This window comes from Carcharodon carcharias, chromosome 2 (assembly GCF_017639515.1).
Source record: "Carcharodon carcharias isolate sCarCar2 chromosome 2, sCarCar2.pri, whole genome shotgun sequence".
Lineage (NCBI taxonomy): Eukaryota > Metazoa > Chordata > Chondrichthyes > Lamniformes > Lamnidae > Carcharodon > Carcharodon carcharias.
Window position 1 is genome coordinate 10,462,677 of NC_054468.1, and position 18,657 is coordinate 10,481,333.

The 18,657-nt window shown below is 46.4% G+C and overlaps 1 protein-coding gene across 1 annotated transcript in view; it reads left to right on the forward strand.

Moving 5' to 3' along the window:
- Positions 1-421: 421 nt before the first annotated feature.
- Positions 422-18,657, forward strand: part of LOC121288337 (organic solute transporter subunit alpha-like) — a 34,927-nt gene continuing 16,691 nt past the window's right edge. The window contains exons 1-5 of the mRNA XM_041206894.1: positions 422-453; positions 7,123-7,214; positions 8,097-8,251; positions 11,584-11,657; positions 15,237-15,395. Of these exons, the coding sequence (XP_041062828.1) occupies positions 422-453; positions 7,123-7,214; positions 8,097-8,251; positions 11,584-11,657; positions 15,237-15,395 (512 nt within the window). The remainder of the gene's footprint in view (positions 454-7,122; positions 7,215-8,096; positions 8,252-11,583; positions 11,658-15,236; positions 15,396-18,657) is intronic.

Genomic DNA, 18,657 nt, shown 5'->3' on the forward strand with positions numbered 1-18,657 from the left:
CAAACACTCCCAGGACAGGGGCAGCACGGGGTTAGATACAGAGTAAAGCTTCCCTTACATGTCCCACACTTCAGAATTTATTTTCCTCTCAAGGGGTATTATGGAAAGCAGGCTGAGTGGTGGGTGGACAGGTGAGGAGTGGGGCACAGCACGGAGATGTGAGGTGCAAACGGAGTTAATTCTTTTTTGAAAGAAGCACCTCTCTGGGAAGTACAGGATTACTCTGGGAATGCCAAAAGTCTAAAGTGTAAAATGTTGTTAATGTTAGAGATTGATTACAGTCGCTGTCCTGGAGTTCAACGCTCTGTGAAATCCTGACCCAGTAAGACAAACATGCTGTACAATCCAGATGATTGGATTTCACAGGAACATCACACCGTCAGCACACAGGAGCACACAGGATCCTAACTCTGGAAAGACGATGGGAATCTCTTATCCTGAGCAAGTGACCAGGTAACAGAGTTAGTTCAAATGTTTAATGTGTGAATCTTAAATAGGGAACCCTAGCAATAGGTTGGATATATGGTGTGTGAAACCCAGGCTTAATTCAGAGCCTGAAAAGCAAAGAACCTGCATTTGTATATCACCTTTTTCAGCCTTAGGCTGGCACAAAGTGCTCCAGAGCCAATGAAGCGCTTTTTTGGAGTGTAGTCCGTCACTGTCGCAATGTACAAAACGTAATGGACCATTAGCGCACAGCAAGATCCCACCAACACCAGGGAGGTAAGTGATTAGATAATGGTTTGGTGAAGTTGGTTCAACAACACCAACAGCTTGAATTTATATAGTGACTTTAACTGGGTGGCACCTCTCACAGGAGGACTCTCAACGAAAATTTGACCCAAAGGGTGACCTAGGGCAAGAGAATAAAAACATAGTCCAAATAGTAGGTTTGAAGGTGCATCGTAAAAGAGGAGAGAGAGGTGGAGACGATAGAAAGGGAGCTATAGGCAGCTGTAGGCAGTTCTGCTAATAGTGGAGTGATTAAAATCGGGCATGGTCAAGAGACCGGAATTGGAGGAACACAGAGTCCTCGGAAGGCTGTAGGGTTGGAGGAGGCTACAGAGAATAAGGGGGGGACAAGGCCATGGAAGGATTTTAAAGCGAGGCTGAGAATTTTGAAATGAAGGCATCTCTTAACCAGGAGCCACTGCAGGTCCATGAACTGAGGGGTGAAGGCCGAACAGGACTTGATGTGGCAAATGCTTTGTTTCTTTTCTACGACCATTACCACTGCTTTTGCCTTTTGTTCCATGAAATCTTTGTCATTTTATCTCTCCTGCCTTCTACCCTATCCCAGATTTCCCCTTTTGTTCTTCCTCTCCCTCCCCTGCTTTCAACAGTATTAAACCCCCTCACATTTCTACCTCCCTTCAGCTCTGAAAAAGAGTCATGTTCGTCTCGAAACGTTAACTCTGTTCCTCTATCCAGACCTGCTGAGTATTTCCAGCACTTTCTGTTTTTATTTCAGGTTTCCAGCATCCGCAGTATTTTGCGTTTAATTTGGGATGACTTAGGAGCGGGGCAATAAAGTTTTGGATGATCTCAAGCCTACAGAGGGTAGAACGTGGGGATAAAAGCAAAATGCTGCAGATGCTGGAAATCTGAAACAAAAACAGAAAATACTGGAAAAGCTCAGCGGGTCTGGAGAGAGAAACAGAGTTAACGTTTTAAGTCTGTTTGACCCTTTTTCAGAGCTAAAGGGAGGTAGAAATGTGATGAAATTTATACTGTTTAAGGGGGGGTGGGGCAGGTGGAGCTGGATAGAAGGCCAGCGATAGGTGGAGGCAAAGGAGAGATTGACAAAGATGTCATGGGCAAAAAGACAAAGGGAGTGTTAATGGTAAGGACTAAAGGGAGTGTTAATGGTAATGGTAAGGACTAAGGGAGGTGCTGATAGCGGAAAAGGTAAGAAAGCAGAATGTGATAATAGCAGATTCTGGACAGGCTTTGGAGAGTCAGGAGGTGAGTTACTCACTGCAGGATTCCAAGCCTATGACCTGCTCTTGTAGCCACAGTATTTATATGGCTAGTCTATAGTAACCCCCAGGATGTTGACAGTGGAGGGATTCAGTGATGGTAATGCCATTGAATTTCAAGGGGTGATGGTTAGATTCTCTCCTGTTGGACATGGTCATTGCCTGACACTTGTGTGCTGTGAATGTTTCTTGCCACTTGTCAGCCCAAGCCTGGATATTGTCCAGGTCTTGCTGCATTTGGACATGGGCTGCTTCAGTATCTGAGGAGTCGTGAATGATGCTGAACATTGTGCAATCATCAGCGAACATCCCCACTTCTGACCTTATGAAGGAAGGAAGGTCATTGATGAAGCAGCTGAAGATGGTTGGGCCGAGGACACTACCCTGAGGAACTCCTGCAGTGATGTCCTGGAGCTGAGATGACTGACCTCCAACAACCACAACCATCTTCCTTTGTGACTCCAACCATTGGAGAGTTTTCCCCCAAATTCCCATTAACTCCAGTTTTGCTAGGTCTCCTTGATGCCACACTCGGTCAAATGCTGCCTTGATGTCAAGTGCAGTCACTCTCACCTCACCTCAGGAGTTCAGCTCTTTTGTCCATGTTTGAACCAAGGCTGTAATGAGCTCAGGAGCTGAATGGCCCTGGCGGAACCCAAACTGAGCATCAGTGAGCAGGTTATTGCTAAGCAAATGCCACTTTGTCCTGCTTTTTGTGTACAGGACATAACTGGGCAATTTTCCACATAGCCGGGTAGATGCCAGTGTTGTAGCTGTACTGGAACAGCTTGGCTAGGGGCGCGGCAAGTTCTGGAGCACAAGTCTTCAGTCCTATTGCCGGAATATTGTCAGGGCCTTTGCAGGATCCAGTGCCTTCAGCTGTTTCTTGGTATCACAGGGAGTGAATTGAATTAGCTGAAGACTGGCATCTGTGATGCTGGGGACCTCTGGAGGAGGCCAAGATGGATCATCCACTCGGCACTTCTGACTGAAGATTGTAGCAAATGCTTCAGTCTTATCTTTTGCACTGATGTGCTGGGTTCCCCCATCATTGAGGACGAGGATATTTGTGGAGCCTCCTCTTCCAATGATTGTTTAGTTCTCCACTGTCTTTCATAACTGGATGTGGCTGGACTGCAGAGCTTAGACATGATCCATTGGTTGTGGGATTGTTTAGATCTGTCTATCACTTGCTGCTTATGCTGTTCGCAAGTAGTCCTGTGTTATAGCTTCATCAGGCTGACACCTCATTTTTAGGTATCCCTGGTGCTGCTCCTGACATGCCCTCCTGCACTCTTCATTGAACCAGGGTTGATCCCCTGGCTTGATAGTAATGGTAGAGTGGGGAATATGCCGGGCCATGAGGTTACAGATTGTGTTCGAGTACAATTCTGCTGCTGCTGATGTCCCACAGCACCTCATGGATGCCCAGTATTGAGTTGCTAGATCCGTTCAAAATCTAACCCATTTAGCACGGTGGTAGCACCACACAGCACGATGGAGGGTATCCTCAATGTAAAAAGGGACTTTGTCTCCACAATGACTGTGCGGTGGTCACTCCTACTGATACTGTCATGGACAGATGCATCTTTGGCAGGTAAGTTGCTGAAGATGAGGTCAATTATGTTTTTCCCTCTTACTGGTTTCCTCACCACCCAGTCTAGCAGCTTTGTCCTTTAGGACTCGGCCAGTATTGGTGCTACCGAGCTACTCCTGGTGATGGACATTGAAGTCCCCCACCCAGGGTACATTTTGTGCCCTTGCCACAGTGCTTCCTCCAAGTGGTGCTCAACATGGTGGAGCACTGATTCATCAGCTGAGGGAGGGCAGTATGTGGTAATCAGCAGGAGGTTTCCATGCCCATGTTTGACTTGGTGTCATGAGACTTCACGGGGTCCAGAGTTGATGTTGAGGACTCCCAGGGCAACCCCCTCCTGACTGTACACCACTGTGCCGTCACCTCTGCTGGGCCTGTCCTGCCGGTGGGACAGGACATACCCAGGGATGGTGATGGCAGAATCTGGGACACTATCTGCAAGGTATGATTCTGTGAGGATAACTATGTCAGGCTGTTGCTTGACTATCTGTGAGACAGCTCTCCTAATTTTGGCACTAGACCCAGCTGTTAGTAAGGAGGGATTTGCAGGGTTGACAGGGCTGCGATTGCCATTGTTGTTTCTGGTGCTTAGATCGATGCTGGGTGATTCATCCGGTTTCATTCCTTTTTTGTGGCTTTGTAGCGGTTTGTTACAACTGAGTGTCTGGCTCGGCCATTTCAGAGTCAACCACATTGCTGTGGGTCTGGAGTCACATGTAGGCCAGACTGGGTAAGGATGGCAGATTTCCTTCCCTGAAGGACATTAGTGAACCAGGTGGGTTTTTATGACAATCGACAATGGCTTCATGGTCATCATTAGACTTTTAATTCCAGAGTTTCACTGGATTCAAATTCCCTGGGTCTCTCGGTTACTAGCCGTGTGACAATAACACTGCAGCAACCCCTCCCCCTTCCTTATGATGAAAGGTTGAGCAGGTTGGGCCTATACTCACTGGGGTTTGGAAGAATGAGAAATGATCTCATTGAAACATGTAACGTTCTGAGGGGGCTGGAGAGGGTAGACGCTGACAGGATGTTTCTTCTGGTGGGGGGAATCTAGGACTAGGGGGAACTTAGGACGTGGGACTTAGGTGCAGGAGTAGGCCATTCAGCCCTTCCAGCCTGCTTCGCCATTCAATAAAATCATGGCTGATCTGGTTGTGGTCTCAACTCCACTTTCCTGCCTACCCTGCAACCCCCGCCCCCCCGCCCATAACCCTTGACTCCTTTGTCTGTCAAAAATCGGTCTCACTCAGCCTTGGATAAACTCAATGATCCAGCCTCCACTGCTCTCTGGGGAAGAGGATTCCACAGGTTAACCACCCTCTGAGAGAAAAAAAAATAACTTCTCCTCATTTCCATTTGAAAAGGGAGGCCTCCTATTGGTAAACGGTGTCCCCTAGTTCTAGTCTCTCCCACCATGAGGGGGAACATTCTCTCAGCATCCACCCTGTCAAGTCCCCTCAGGATCTTACGTGGTTCAACAAGATCGCCTCACATTCTCCCACACACAGGGTGGAATATGTTCCGCTCTCGCCAGCAGTGGGAACTGTGGCAGACGAGGGAGCGGGGGTAGTGGGGGGGAGGTGGCTGGTGGTGGGGGGTGGGGGGTGGGGGGAGCAGAATTTAGCAGGAAGCCAACATTCAGTTTCCCAACGTTGTTCTCCCGGTCAAAGGTGGCTCAAGCTTCTTGCTGATCTACGTCGGGAACCCCATGTGCGTCTCACGAATGCTCATTAAAAGCTGAGCACACGGGAATCTTGACCACCACCCCCCCCCGCCCGCCTCCAAGCTTAGCGTCCCACCAGCAGCAAGCTAGAACGTTCTCTTTCACGACTGTACACAAGTGGCCAGCACTCGACTGCCTGGGGTACCGTGCACAGACTTGTAGAATCAGCATCCTGTGATCACACGCTGTCTGCACGTTCATGGAGTGGGAGCCCTTCCTGTTGACGAATTCTTAATTCTAAAAGCCAAATACTGCGGGTGCTGGGAATCTGAACTACAAACAGAAAACGCTGGAAAAAGTCAGCAAGAGAAACAGAGTCGACGTTTCGAGTCCGTGTGACTCTTCCTCAGAGCTGAGGTAGGCTTCTTCCTGGATCTTCAAGTCAGTAGATGCTACTTTTGCCTTCCTTTCACACGCTCACCATTAGCTGCCTGTCTCACACACACAACGCCCGCAGAGCTGGGCGCAGGGGAGGAGCGAGTCCGAGTCAGGGCCGGGGGTCAGGAGGGGTAGTGGAGGGGCAGAAGGGGAGAGTGAATGGCTGCCCGAGTGCCGTTCAAAGATGGCGCCCGGGTGTTGGCGCCTCTGAGGTGACGGTGGGGCGTACCACCCGACCCGCCACGAGATTCGACATGCACCTCGCGGCTGCATCGTTAATGAGCTGGACCACGCAAGACCTCTCGTGGTCAGCCACCCCGCTCCCCGGTGGAAGTGGCTCTGACTTTGGCTTCGCTGCCGAACTTTGTCTCCGGAGCAGGAAGTTCCGCCCCCAGTTTCAGATTAAGGGGTCTCCCATTTAAAAAGGGGATGAGGGGGAATTTCTTCTCTCAGAGGGTCGTTAACCTTTGGAATCCTCTACCTCGGAGACCAGCGGAGGCCGGTTGACTGAACATATTCGAGGCTGAGTTAGACATTTTGGATTTACAAGGAGTCGAGTGTTATGGGGGCATTTCTGGTTTTTCAAGCAGAAAAGGGTTGAACCCTCGAGGCTAAAACATGTTTCTATTGTTTTAATTCTTCCTTAGGATGTGGATGTTGCCAGCTAGATCAGCATTTATTCCCCTTCCCTAATTCCTCTTGAGAAGGTGGTGGTGAGCTGCCTTCTTGAGCCGCTGCAGTCCATGTGGTGTAGGTACACCCACAGTGCTGTTAGGGAGGGAGTTCCAGGATTTTGACCCAGTGACAGTGAAGGAACGGCGATATATTTCCAAGTCAGGGTGGTGAGTTGGAGGGATGGTGGTGTTCCCATGTGTCTGCATCCCTTATCCTTCTAGATGGTAGTAGTCGTGGGTTTGGAAGGTGCTGCCTAAGGAGCCTTGGTGAATTCCTGCAATGCATCTTATAGATGGTACACACTGCTGCTACTGTGCGTCGGTGGTGGAGGGAGTGAATGTTTGTGGATGTGGTGCCAATCAAGTGGGCTGTTTTGTCCTGGATGGTGTCAAGCTTCTTGAGTGTTGTGGGAGCTGCACTCATCCAGGCAAGTGGGGAGTATTCCATCACACTCCTGACTTGTGTCTTGTAGATAGTGGACAGGCTTTGGGGAGTCAGGACGTGAGTTACTCGCTGCAGGATTCCCAGCCCCTGACCTGCTCTTGTAGCCACAGTATTTATATGGCTAGTCCAGTTCAGTTTCTGGTCAATGGTAACCCCCAGGTTGTTGATAGTGTGGAATTCAGTGATGGTAATGCCATTGAACATCAAGGGGCGATGGATAGATTCTCTCTTGTTGGAGATGCTCATTGCCTGGCACATCAAAGCTAGTTATGTTATAAGAGTTTAATCATTGGCTTTTCTTTATTTAACTTGTTTTGTAGGTTTCCTCCAGACATCATTGAACTAATTGAGAAATTCAATGTTTCAGAAGCCTGTTTCTTACCCCCTCCAAGAAGCATCAATCTTATATTACGTAAGTCACAAATAAAACAATAAATTGATCTTTAATTGAGGGTGAAGGGGTCAAGGCCAAGGTCACTTTGAAATTAACCAGCAAGTGGTGACTAGGCAAAATCCCACAGAGGCTGGAAATCTGACATAAAAACAGAAAATGCTGGAAATGCTCTGACAGTCAGGCAGCATCTGTGGGGAGAGAAACAGAGTTCACGTTTCAGGTCAATGACCTTTTATCAGATCAGTTCTGATTGACGACACGTCATTAAACTATATATATATATTGGTCCAGGGCACCAGGGAGGATTGTCTGGCTCTTTCACTCAGAGGGTCATGAGCGTTTGGAACTCTCTTCCTGAAAAGGCGGTGGAAGCAGAGTCTTTGAGTATTTTTAGGGCAGAGGTGGATAGATTCTTGGTCAACAAGGGGGTGTTGGGTTATCGGGGGTAGGCGGGATGCAGATTTCAGGTCACTATCAGATCAGCCATGATCATATCAAATGGCAGAGCAGGCTTGAGGGGCTGAATGGCCTAATCCTGCTCCTTGTTTGTATGTATGTATGTATGTTCGTATGTTCATATGTTCTTCCTGTGGCACATACGGCCTCAGTTTAATGCCTCATCCAAAAAAATGGCACCTCCAACACTGAAGGACTCCATCAGTACTGTTACTGGAAGTGTCAGACTAGGCTATGTGCCCATTTCTGTGGATTAGGGACTTTAACCCAGGACTTGTTGACTTGGGGGAAGAGTTCGTCCCTCTGGGCCTGACACCGTTTAACAGATGCCGAGATTCCAAAGTGATCTTATTCTCCGGAGCAGCTTTGGAATTTGCTCCATGATAGCAGTGGTTCTGCAGTCGAATTTCTGAGTTTACTTTTCTTTTCCCTGTTGTTGTGTAGAATTGAGCTGGCTGGATATCGGTGTCTTCGCTGCACTGACAGCCATGACTGCATTGTCTGTCATCATCTACCTGGAGAACACTTATTATTTACTGAAAAAAGTGAGGTGTCCCTTTAAGATGAAGACTTTAGTGTGGATCAGCGCAGCACCAACGGTGAGTTCACCTTTGCCATTAAGATAACCGTTACTCGTGAGAAAACGTAAGGAACAAGGTTGCATTTGCAGAACAGAAACGGGCCATTCGGCCCATCTGGTTCCTGCTGGTGTTTATGCTCCACAGCATAAACTGGTAGCTCACCACCACCTCCTCAAGGGCAATAGGGATGGGCAATAAATGCCGGCCCAGCCAGCGAAGCCCACATCCCATGAATTAATTTTTAAAAAAGCTCCTCCCAGCGCTCCCTAACTTTCTGTAATTCACGTACAAGGACATCCAAGTCCCTTACAGATGCCCGGGTTTCGCAATCTTTCACCATTTAAAAAGTATTCTGTTTTTTCCCTTTCAAAGTGGATAAGTTAACACTCCCCCATATAGTATTCCACCAGCCATGTTCTTGTCCGCTCACTTAACCCTGTCTATAACCCTCTGCAGCCTCTTTGTGTCCTCCTCATAGCTTACTCTCCCAATTAACTTTGCATCATCAGAAAACGTGGATACGTTACACTTGGTTGCTAAATTTGCGGACGACACATAGACAGGTAGGAAAGTAAGTTGTGAAGAGGATGGAAGGAAGCTACAAAGCAACTTGGGTTAGGTGACTGGGCAAAGACTTGGCAAATGGAGCATAAAGTGGGCAAATGTGAAATTGTCCATTTCGGCAGGAAGAATAAAAGAGGAGCATATTATCTAAATGGTGAGAGATTGCAGAGCTCTGAGGTGCAGGGGGATCTGGGTGCCCTAGTGCATGCATCACAAAAGGTTAGTATGCAAATACAGGAAATAATTAAGAAAGCTAACAGAATGTTATCGTTTACTGTGCGGGGAATTGATTACAAATGTAGGGAGTCTAAAACCAGTAAACACGATTTCAGAATAAGGGGCAGGCCATTAAGACTCAGGTGAGGAGGAATTTCTTCACTCAGAGGGGGGTGAATCTTTGGTATTCTCTACCCCAGAGGGCTGTGAAAGCTCAGTCATTGAGCATGTTCAAGACAGAAATCAATAGATTTCTGGACACTAATGACATCGAGGGATATGGGAATAGTGCGGTAAGGTGGTGTTGATGTAGATGATCAGCCATGATCAAAGTGAATGGTTCAGTAGGCTTGATGGGCTGAATGGCCTACTCCTGTTCCTATGTTCCCATGTTCCTATTCAATGACCCCGTCTCCCTGCTCTCTGGGGAAGAGAGTTCCACTCATTCACAATCCTCTGAGAGAAAACTTTTCTCCTCGTCTCCATCTTAAATGGGAGACCCCTTACTTTGAAACTATGTTCTCTAGTTCCCCTCTCTCTCACAAGGTGAAACATCCTTTCAGCATCTGCTCTGTCAAATCCCCTCAGGATCATATCTGTTTCAATAAGGTCATCTCTCATTCATCTAAACTCGAACGGATGCACACTAAACCTATCCAGTCTTTTTTCATAGGATAACCCCTTCATTCAGGAATTAGTTGAGTGAATCTTCTCTGAACTCCTTCCTTATATCCTTTCTTAAACAGGGAGACCAAAACTGTATACAATACTCTAGATGTCACCAATACACTATACAACTGTACCAAGAGAACCCAACTCTTATATTCCATTCCCCTTGCAATAAACACCAACGTTCCACTTGCCTTCATAATCACTTGCTGTGCCTGATACTAATCTTTCCTGATTCATGTACCAGGACACCCAGATCCCTCTGTACCTCAGAGTTCTGCAATCTCTCTCCATTTCAATAGTATACTATTTTTCTATTCTTTCTGTAAAGTGGACAAGTTCACGTTTTCCCATATTATACTTCACCTGCCAAGTTTTTGCCCCCTCATTTAACCTATCTATATCCCTTTGCAGATGCCCTATGTCCACTTCACAATTTACTTTCCTACCTATGTTTGTGTCATCAGGAAATTCAGCAACCATACATTCAATCCCTTCATCCAAGTCATTAATATAAATTGTAAATGGTTGAGGCCCCAGCACTGATCCCTGTGGCACTCCACTCATTACATCTTGCCAACCTGAAGATACCCATTTATGCCTAATCTCTGTCTCCTGTTGGCTAACCAATCCTCTATCCATGCTAATATACTACCCCTACACCATGAGCTCGTATTTTGTTTAGTAATCTTTGATGTGGCACCATGAACAAATGCCTTTTGGAAATGTAAATACAGCACATCCACAGGTTCCCCTTTATCCACGTTGCTTGTTAGTTCCTCAAGACTCTAATAAATTCATCAAACATGATTTCCATTTTTCAAAGGGGAGGTGTTGGTGGCATGGTGGTGATGAACCTAGAGGTCCAGGCTAATGCTTTGGAGGCAAGGGTTCAAATCCCACCATGGCAGATGGTGGAATTTAAATTCAATTAATAATCTGGAATTGAAAGGTGCTCTCAGTAGTGGTAACTGTGAAACTAACATCGATTGATGTAAAAATCCATCTGGTTCACTAAAGTCCTTTAGGGAAGAAAATTGGCTGGTCTGGCCTACATGTAATTCTAGACCCACAGCAATGTGGTTGACTCTAAACTGCCCTCTGAAATGGCCGAGCAAGCTGTTCAGTTCAAGGGTAATTAGGAATGGGCAACAAATGCTGGCCTGGTCATTGACACCCACATCCCATTAAAGAATGAATAAAAAACAAATTGACTCTGCCAGATTGCATTGAAGTGTTCTAAATGCCCCGCTATAACCTCCTTAATAATAGATCCCAGCATTTTCCCTATGACAGATGTTAATTTAACTGGCCTGTAGTTTCCTGCTTTCTGTGTTTCCCCCTATCTTGGATGGAGGAGTTACATTCATTATTGTCCCATCTGATGGGACCTTTCCAGAAACTAAGGAATTTTGGAAAATTAAAACCAGTGCATCTACTTTCTCAGCAGCCACTGTTAAGACCCTAGGATGATGTCCATCAGGACCCACATTGAAGGGAGACCGGTTATTCTTCAATGTGAAGCCTGACCTCATCCACCCAATGTCCACCCAATGTCCACCCACAGTTCACACACACCCACATACTCCCCCATAAACGTGCTCTCTCCCACATACACACACACACACACAAACACAAACACTCCCATTCTTCAGTCCCTCCCTCTCAGGTGTGGACCAGTTGAAGTCAGTTATTGTGGGGATTGAATTTAAAACTTGAGATAGAGGGTGTGTCTGGGACTGATGGTGTGTTTATCCAAATGTTTCTCGGGATAGTACACTGGCTGTGTGTTGGTTCACACACACTGTTATTTAGATTAACAAACAGGATTGGAAGATGTTGCTATCACCCTCCATCTCCTTTCTAATGAAATCCTCACCCAGCATCTTGTCATCTTCCAGGTGATCGGCATCACGTCTTGCCTGGGACTCTGGGTTCCTCGGGCCATCATGTTCGTTGATATGATGGCAGCAACGTAAGTGACAGAGCGGAGGCACTCATCGATATTACAGACCCCCCATCACACACACACCTGAGGCTAAAACACAGCCCTGACCTGAAAACACAGCCCTGACCTGAAAACACAGCCCTGACCTTAATACACAGCCCTGACCTAAAAACACAGCCCTGACCTGAAAACACAGCCATGACCCTAACACACAGCCCTGACCTTAATACACAGCCCTGACCTTAATACACAGCCCTGATCTTAATAGACAGCCCTGACCTTAATACACTGCCCTGACCTGAAAAGACAGCCCTGACCTTAATACACAGCCCTGACCTTAATACACAACCCTGACCTGAAAACACAGGCCTGACCTGAAAACACAGCCCTGACCTTAATACACAGCCCAGACCTGAAGACACAGCCCTGACCTGAAAACACAGCCCTGACCTTAATACATAGCCCTGACCTGAAAATACAGCCCTGACCTTAATACACAGCCCTGACCTGAAAACACAGCCCTGACCTTAATACACAGCCCTGACCTTAATACACAGCCCTGACCTAAAAACACAGCCCTGACCTGAAAACACAGTTGTGACCCTAATACACAGCCCTGACCTTAATACACAGCCCTTACCTGAAAACACAGCCCTGACCTTAATACACAGCCCTGACCTGAAAACACAGCCCTGACCTTAATACACAGCCCTGACCTGAAAACACAGTCCTGACCTGAAAACACAGCCATGACCCTAATACACAGCCCTGACCTGAAAACACAGCCATGACCCTAATACACAGCCCTGACCTGAAAACACAGCCCTGACCTTAACACACAGCCCTGACCTGAAAACACAGCCCTGACCTTAATACACAGCCCTGACCTTAATACACAGCCCTGACCTGAAAACACAGCCCTGACCTTAATACACAGCCCTGACCTTAATACACAACCCTGACCTGAAAACACAGCCCTGACCTTAATACACAGCCCTGACCTGAAAACAAAGCCCTGACCTTAATACACAGCCATGACCTGAAAACACAGCCCTGACCTTAATACACAGCCCCTACCTGAAAACACAGCCCTGACCTTAATACACAACCCTGACCTGAAAACACAGCCCTGACCTTAATACACAGCCCTGACCTTAATACACAGCCCTGACCTTAATACACAGCCCTGACCTGAAAACACAGCCCTGACCTTAATACACAGCCCTGACCTTAATACACAGCCCGGACCTGAAAACACAGCCCTGACCTTAATACACAGCCCAGACCTGAAAACACAGCCCTGACCTTAATACACAGCCCTGACCTTAATACACAGCCCTGACCTGAAAACACAGCCCTGACCTGAAAACACAGCCCTGACCTTAATACACAGCCCTGACCCTAATACACAGCCCTGACCTGAAAACACAGCCCTGACCTGAAAACACAGCCATGACCTTAATACACAGCCCTGACCTTAATACACAGCCCTGACCTGAAAACACAGTCCTGACCTGAAAACACAGCCATGACCCTAATACACAGCCCTGACCTGAAAACACAGCCATGACCCTAATACACAGCCCTGACCTGAAAACACAGCCCTGACCTTAATACACAGCCCTGACCTGAAAACACAGCCCTGACCTTAATACACAGCCCTGACTTTAATACACAGCCCTGACCTAAAAACACAGCCCTGACCTGAAAACACTGTCGTGACCCTAATACACAGCCCTGACCTTAATACACAGCCCTGACCTGAAAACACAGCCCTGACCTTAATACACAGCCCTGACCTGAAAACACAGCCCTGACCTTAATACACAGCCCTGACCTTAATACACAGCCCTGACCTGAAAACACAACCCTGACCTTAATACACAGCCCTGACCTGAAAACACAGCCCTGACCTTAATCCACAGCCCTGACCTTAATACACAGTCCTGACCTGAAAACACAGCCCTGACCTTAATACACAGCCCTGACCTTAATACACAGCCCAGACCTGAAAACACAGCCCTGACCTTAATACACAGCCCTGACCCTAATACACAGCCCTGACCTGAAAACACAGCCCTGACCTTAATACACAGCCCTGACCCTAATACACAGCCCTGACCCGAAAACACAGCCCTGACCTTAAAACACAGCCCTGACCTTAATACACAGCCCTGACCTTAATACACAGCCCTGACCCTAATACACAGCCCTGACCTGAAAACACAGCCCTGACCTTAATACACAGCCCTGACCTTAATACACAGCCCTGACCTGAAAACACAGTCCTGACCTGAAAACACAGCCATGACCCTAATACACAGCCCTGACCTGAAAACACAGCCATGACCCTAATACACAGCCCTGACCTGAAAACACAGCCCTGACCTTATTACACAGCCCTGATCTTAATACACAGCCCTGACCTGAAAACACAACCCTGACCTGAAAACACAGCCCTGACCCTAACACACAGCCCTGACATTAATACACAGCCCTGACCTGAAAACACAGCCCTGACCTTAATACACAGCCCTGACCTTAATACACAGCCCTGACCTGAAAACACAGCCCTGACCTGAAAACACAGCCCTGACCTTAATACACAGCCCAGACCTGAAAACACAGCCCTGACCTTAATACACAGCCCAGACCTGAAAACACAGCCCTGACCTGAAAACACAGCCCTGACCTTAATACACAGCCCTGAATTTAATACACAGCCCTGACCTGAAAACACAGTCCTGACCTGAAAGCACAGCCATGACCCTAATACACAGCCCTGACCTGAAAACACAGCCATGACCCTAATACACAGCCCTGACCTGAAAACACAGCCCTGACCTTATTACACAGCCCTGATCTTAATACACAGCCCTGACCTGAAAACACAGCCCTGACCCTAACACACAGCCCTGACCTTAATACACAGCCCTGACCTGAAAACACAGCCCTGACCTTAATACACAGCCCTGACCTTAATACACAGCCCTGACCTGAAAACACAGCCCTGACCTGAAAACACAGCCCTGACCTTAATACACAGTCCTTACCTGAAAACACAGCCCTGACCTTAATACACAGCCCAGACCTGAAAACACAGCCCTGACCTTAATACACAGCCCAGACCTGAAAACACAGCCCTGACCTGAAAACACAGCCCTGACCTTAATACACAGCCCTGACCTGAAAACACAGTCCTGACCTGAAAACACAGCCCTGACCTTAATACACAGCCCTGACCTGAAAACACAGCCCTGACCTGAAAACACAGCCCTGACCCTAATACACAGCCCTGACCCTAATAGATTGTCCTAACCCTAATATTCAGCCCAACCCTAATACAGGGCCCTAACCTGAAAACATGGTCCTAACCCTAACCGACAGTCCTAGCCCTAACCCTAACCTTAATACATGACACTGATCCTAATACCAACCTTTAGTCTCACATAAAAATCTGAACTGTGATGCTTGATCCTACAATATGGTCCTTGACCCTACAGTTAATTAAATAAATACTGATGGATGAAGAGTTTGACCTTGCTTTGCTTCATGTTTGATTGGCAGGATCTGAATACTCATTCCCTCTCTCTTGGTTTCCCTCAGGTATTTTGCAGTTTGTTTTTATCTGCTGCTGCTGGTTATTGTGGAAGGTTATGAGGGACAGGAAGCCATGCTGGAACGCCTGGAGACCGTCTCCATAGCGATCAGCACAGGGCCGTGTTGCTGCTGCTGCCCTTGTCTCCCTCGCATGCGAATGACCAGGTGAGAGGTCGCCAGCCACAACATCTCCAATTGGAGGAAAAGAAAGGAAAGACTTGCATTTCTATAGCACCTTTCCCCGCTTTGGGACATCCCAAAGTGTCCTTTAGCCAATGAGGTCATAGATTCAGAAAGTCACAGAATTGTTACAGCACAGGAGGAGGCCATTCAGCCCATCGTGTCTGTACCGGCTCTCCAAACGAGCAATTCATCAAGTGCCAATCCCCCTGCCTTCTCCCCGTATCCCTGCACATTCTTCCTTCTCAGATAACAGTCTAATTCCCTTCTGAGTGCCTCGATTCAACTTATCTCCACCACACTTTCAGGTAGAACATTCCAGACATTAACCACTCGCTGAGTGAAAATGTTTTTTCTCATATCACTATTGCATCTTTTACTAATTACTTTATACCTGTTCCCTCTCATTCTCGATCCTTTCACAAGTGGGAACAGTTTCTCCCGATCTACTCTGTCCAGACCCCTCTAGATTTTGAACACGTCCATCAAATCTCCTCTCAACCTCCTTTCCTCTAAGGAAAACAGTCCCAACTTCTCCAATCTATCTTCATGGCTGAAGTTTCTCATCCCTGGAACCATTCTCATCAATCTTTTCCATACTCTCTTCAGTGCCTTCACATTGTTAGGAAATAGAGATAGTTTAAGTAAGTTATATTTGTATTTGTGGGTGTTAGGAATGAGTATTAGCTTTAAAGTTTAAGTTTGATTTGTATTTCTGGATCTGTGTGTTAAGAAAGTTCAAATTGAATTTTAGTTTCTCTTTAAAAGGTGCCTGCATTTCTAATGAGAATTTTATGGCTGTTGTGGCTAAGTTAAATAAACAACAGTAGAGAAACTGTGTTGTTGCCCGGCAACAGATGTCCAGAGAGGCAGATCCCTCCCACGGACACACACTGAAGAAACTAGAAATCAGCAGTTTGATTTTGGAAGCTTTTTGAGTTCAGTTGGTTTTGAAGACAGCTACCAGGAGGGACTGGAGCAAAGGGGACAGATAGCCAGTCTCAAACTAAAGAAAAGAGCCCAATATCCAGGTCAGTGGAACAGGAGAAAATCCCAAGCAGAACTTCTAGTCAAAGAAAGGACAGGAACCTGGAAAAGGTCCTGTTGAGCAAAGCTAAGAGTGAGGGGCAGACAGAAAGGCCCCAAGTTACAGATTTAAAGAGAAAAAAGCTGCAAAAAGCAGATTTAAATTGAGAACAGTTTGCAAGAGGCAAGAAGGTCCAAAGAGACAACTGAAGGTCTGTAACCCTGTGCCAAGGGCATGTGAAACAGTGGTGTACTGTTGACAGCTGAGTCAGTGAGAGAGAGTGGGTCAAAGATATTTGAATGCATGTGGTGACCCAGGGATGAGAAACATCAGAAGGAGAGTTCGAAACCCTGGAGGTGAACCCATGCGGAAGGTGTATGAGAGAAAGCATCAGTTTGGGAGAAGGTTCCAAAGCGAGTTCTTGGAGAATGGAGATTGGAAACCCTCATGTGAAAGGTGGAGTTCAGTGAGACTGATTGGCTCATGGTTTGACCAGAGTCTTGGGGGAGTTGAGGAGAGATTCATAGCATCTGTCTGGGATGGCAACTATCACTTAGTTTCAGAGTGTGGTGTGCCTGACCACAGGTTGCCAATTGGTTTACATGGAGTATAAGATAGCTTTTGTAACTTGTGTTATTCTTACAAATCTGTATATAGCTGTTAAAGGTGTAGTTGAGGGTGAAGGAGTATTGTAATATAGTTCACCTTTTCTTGTTAAATAAACATTCTATTATTTTAGTAAAAGTTCATTAACTCTCTCTGTTGACTCTGTTCAGTGACCACACTCCGCATATCTAAACAAACAAATTAAAAGTTAGGATCTATCAAGCTGGGTTCCACTCTGGAATCAGGCTTGTGCAGGAGTAATCTCAGCTGGATTAGCAACTTAGCAACATCCTTCCTCAAGTGTGGCATTCAGGAGTGTACACAATACTCCAGTTGTGGTCTAACTAGTGTCTTATACAAGTTCAACATAAGCTCCTTGCTCTTGTACTCTTTGCCTCTGTTAATAAAGCCTAAGAGACTGTATGCTTTATTGACCGCGCTCTCTCAACCTGTCCAGCCACCTTCAATGACTTATGCAGATGTACATGCAGGTCCCTCTGCTCCTGCACCCCCTTTAGTGTCGTATCCCCTATTTTATACCGAATCTCCATGTTCTTCCTACCAAAATGTATCACCTCACACTTCTTTGCAATTGAACTCCAGTTGCCACCTATCTGCCCACTCCACCAACTTGTCTATGTCCTTTTGAAGTTCTACACTGTCCCCCTCACAGTTCACAATGCTTCCAAGTTTTGTATCATCCACAAACTTTGAAATTGTCCCCTACATACCAAGGTCTAGATCATTAATATATCAGGAAAAACAAGGGCCCCAATACCGACCCCTGGCAAACTGCACTACAAACCTTCTTCAAGCCCGAAAAGCACCAATTAACCACTACTCTCATGTTTGTATTGCTCAGCCAATTCCATATCCATGTTGCTACTGTCCCTTTAATTCCATGAGCCACAACTTCACCCAAAGGGTGGGTAGACGGAACTAAAACACAGATTCACTGTATGATTGGGGAGGCAGTGGCAATAGTGGTAATGTCACCAACCTGGTAATCTATCAAGCCAGCCTAATGATCTGAGGATGTAGGTTCAAATCCCACCACAACAGCTGGAGGAATTTAAATTTTAAAAATCTGGAATTATAAAGTCAGTCGTAGTAATTATGGTTTTAATTAGTGTGTATTGTACCTTTAAGAATAATACTTGTTAGGCAAGATCACGTGACCTGTTGTTGTCATGAAGCTATTAATGTATATAATATTATTGGAAAATACTTTTCTTTTAAAATAGAGGTTTAGTCTGTGAGTGTGTCTTAATTGCATTAAAGCCAGCTAGTCCAGGCCTTTTGATGTTTACCAGTTTTGAAATGTAAGAGAGATGGAATGCATTTGCATTTTTTGAATAGAACATTCAAGAAAGTGAGTGAAATCTGGCACAAAGCGGACAGAGACCAAACAATGTTTATGATACTAATAAAATTGGTACAATGAAAGGGGTTTTATTGTTCGAAGAGGCTGGTGAAACAATGAGGATTTACATTCAATGAGCTGTGCTAGGTATAACTTCAGCAGTTGTGTGTGCAGGGCAGAGGCAATGTGAGATCAACAGCAGCTGTAAACCTCCAACTGTCTCTACAGGAACAAAAGTGAAAGGAACCTCA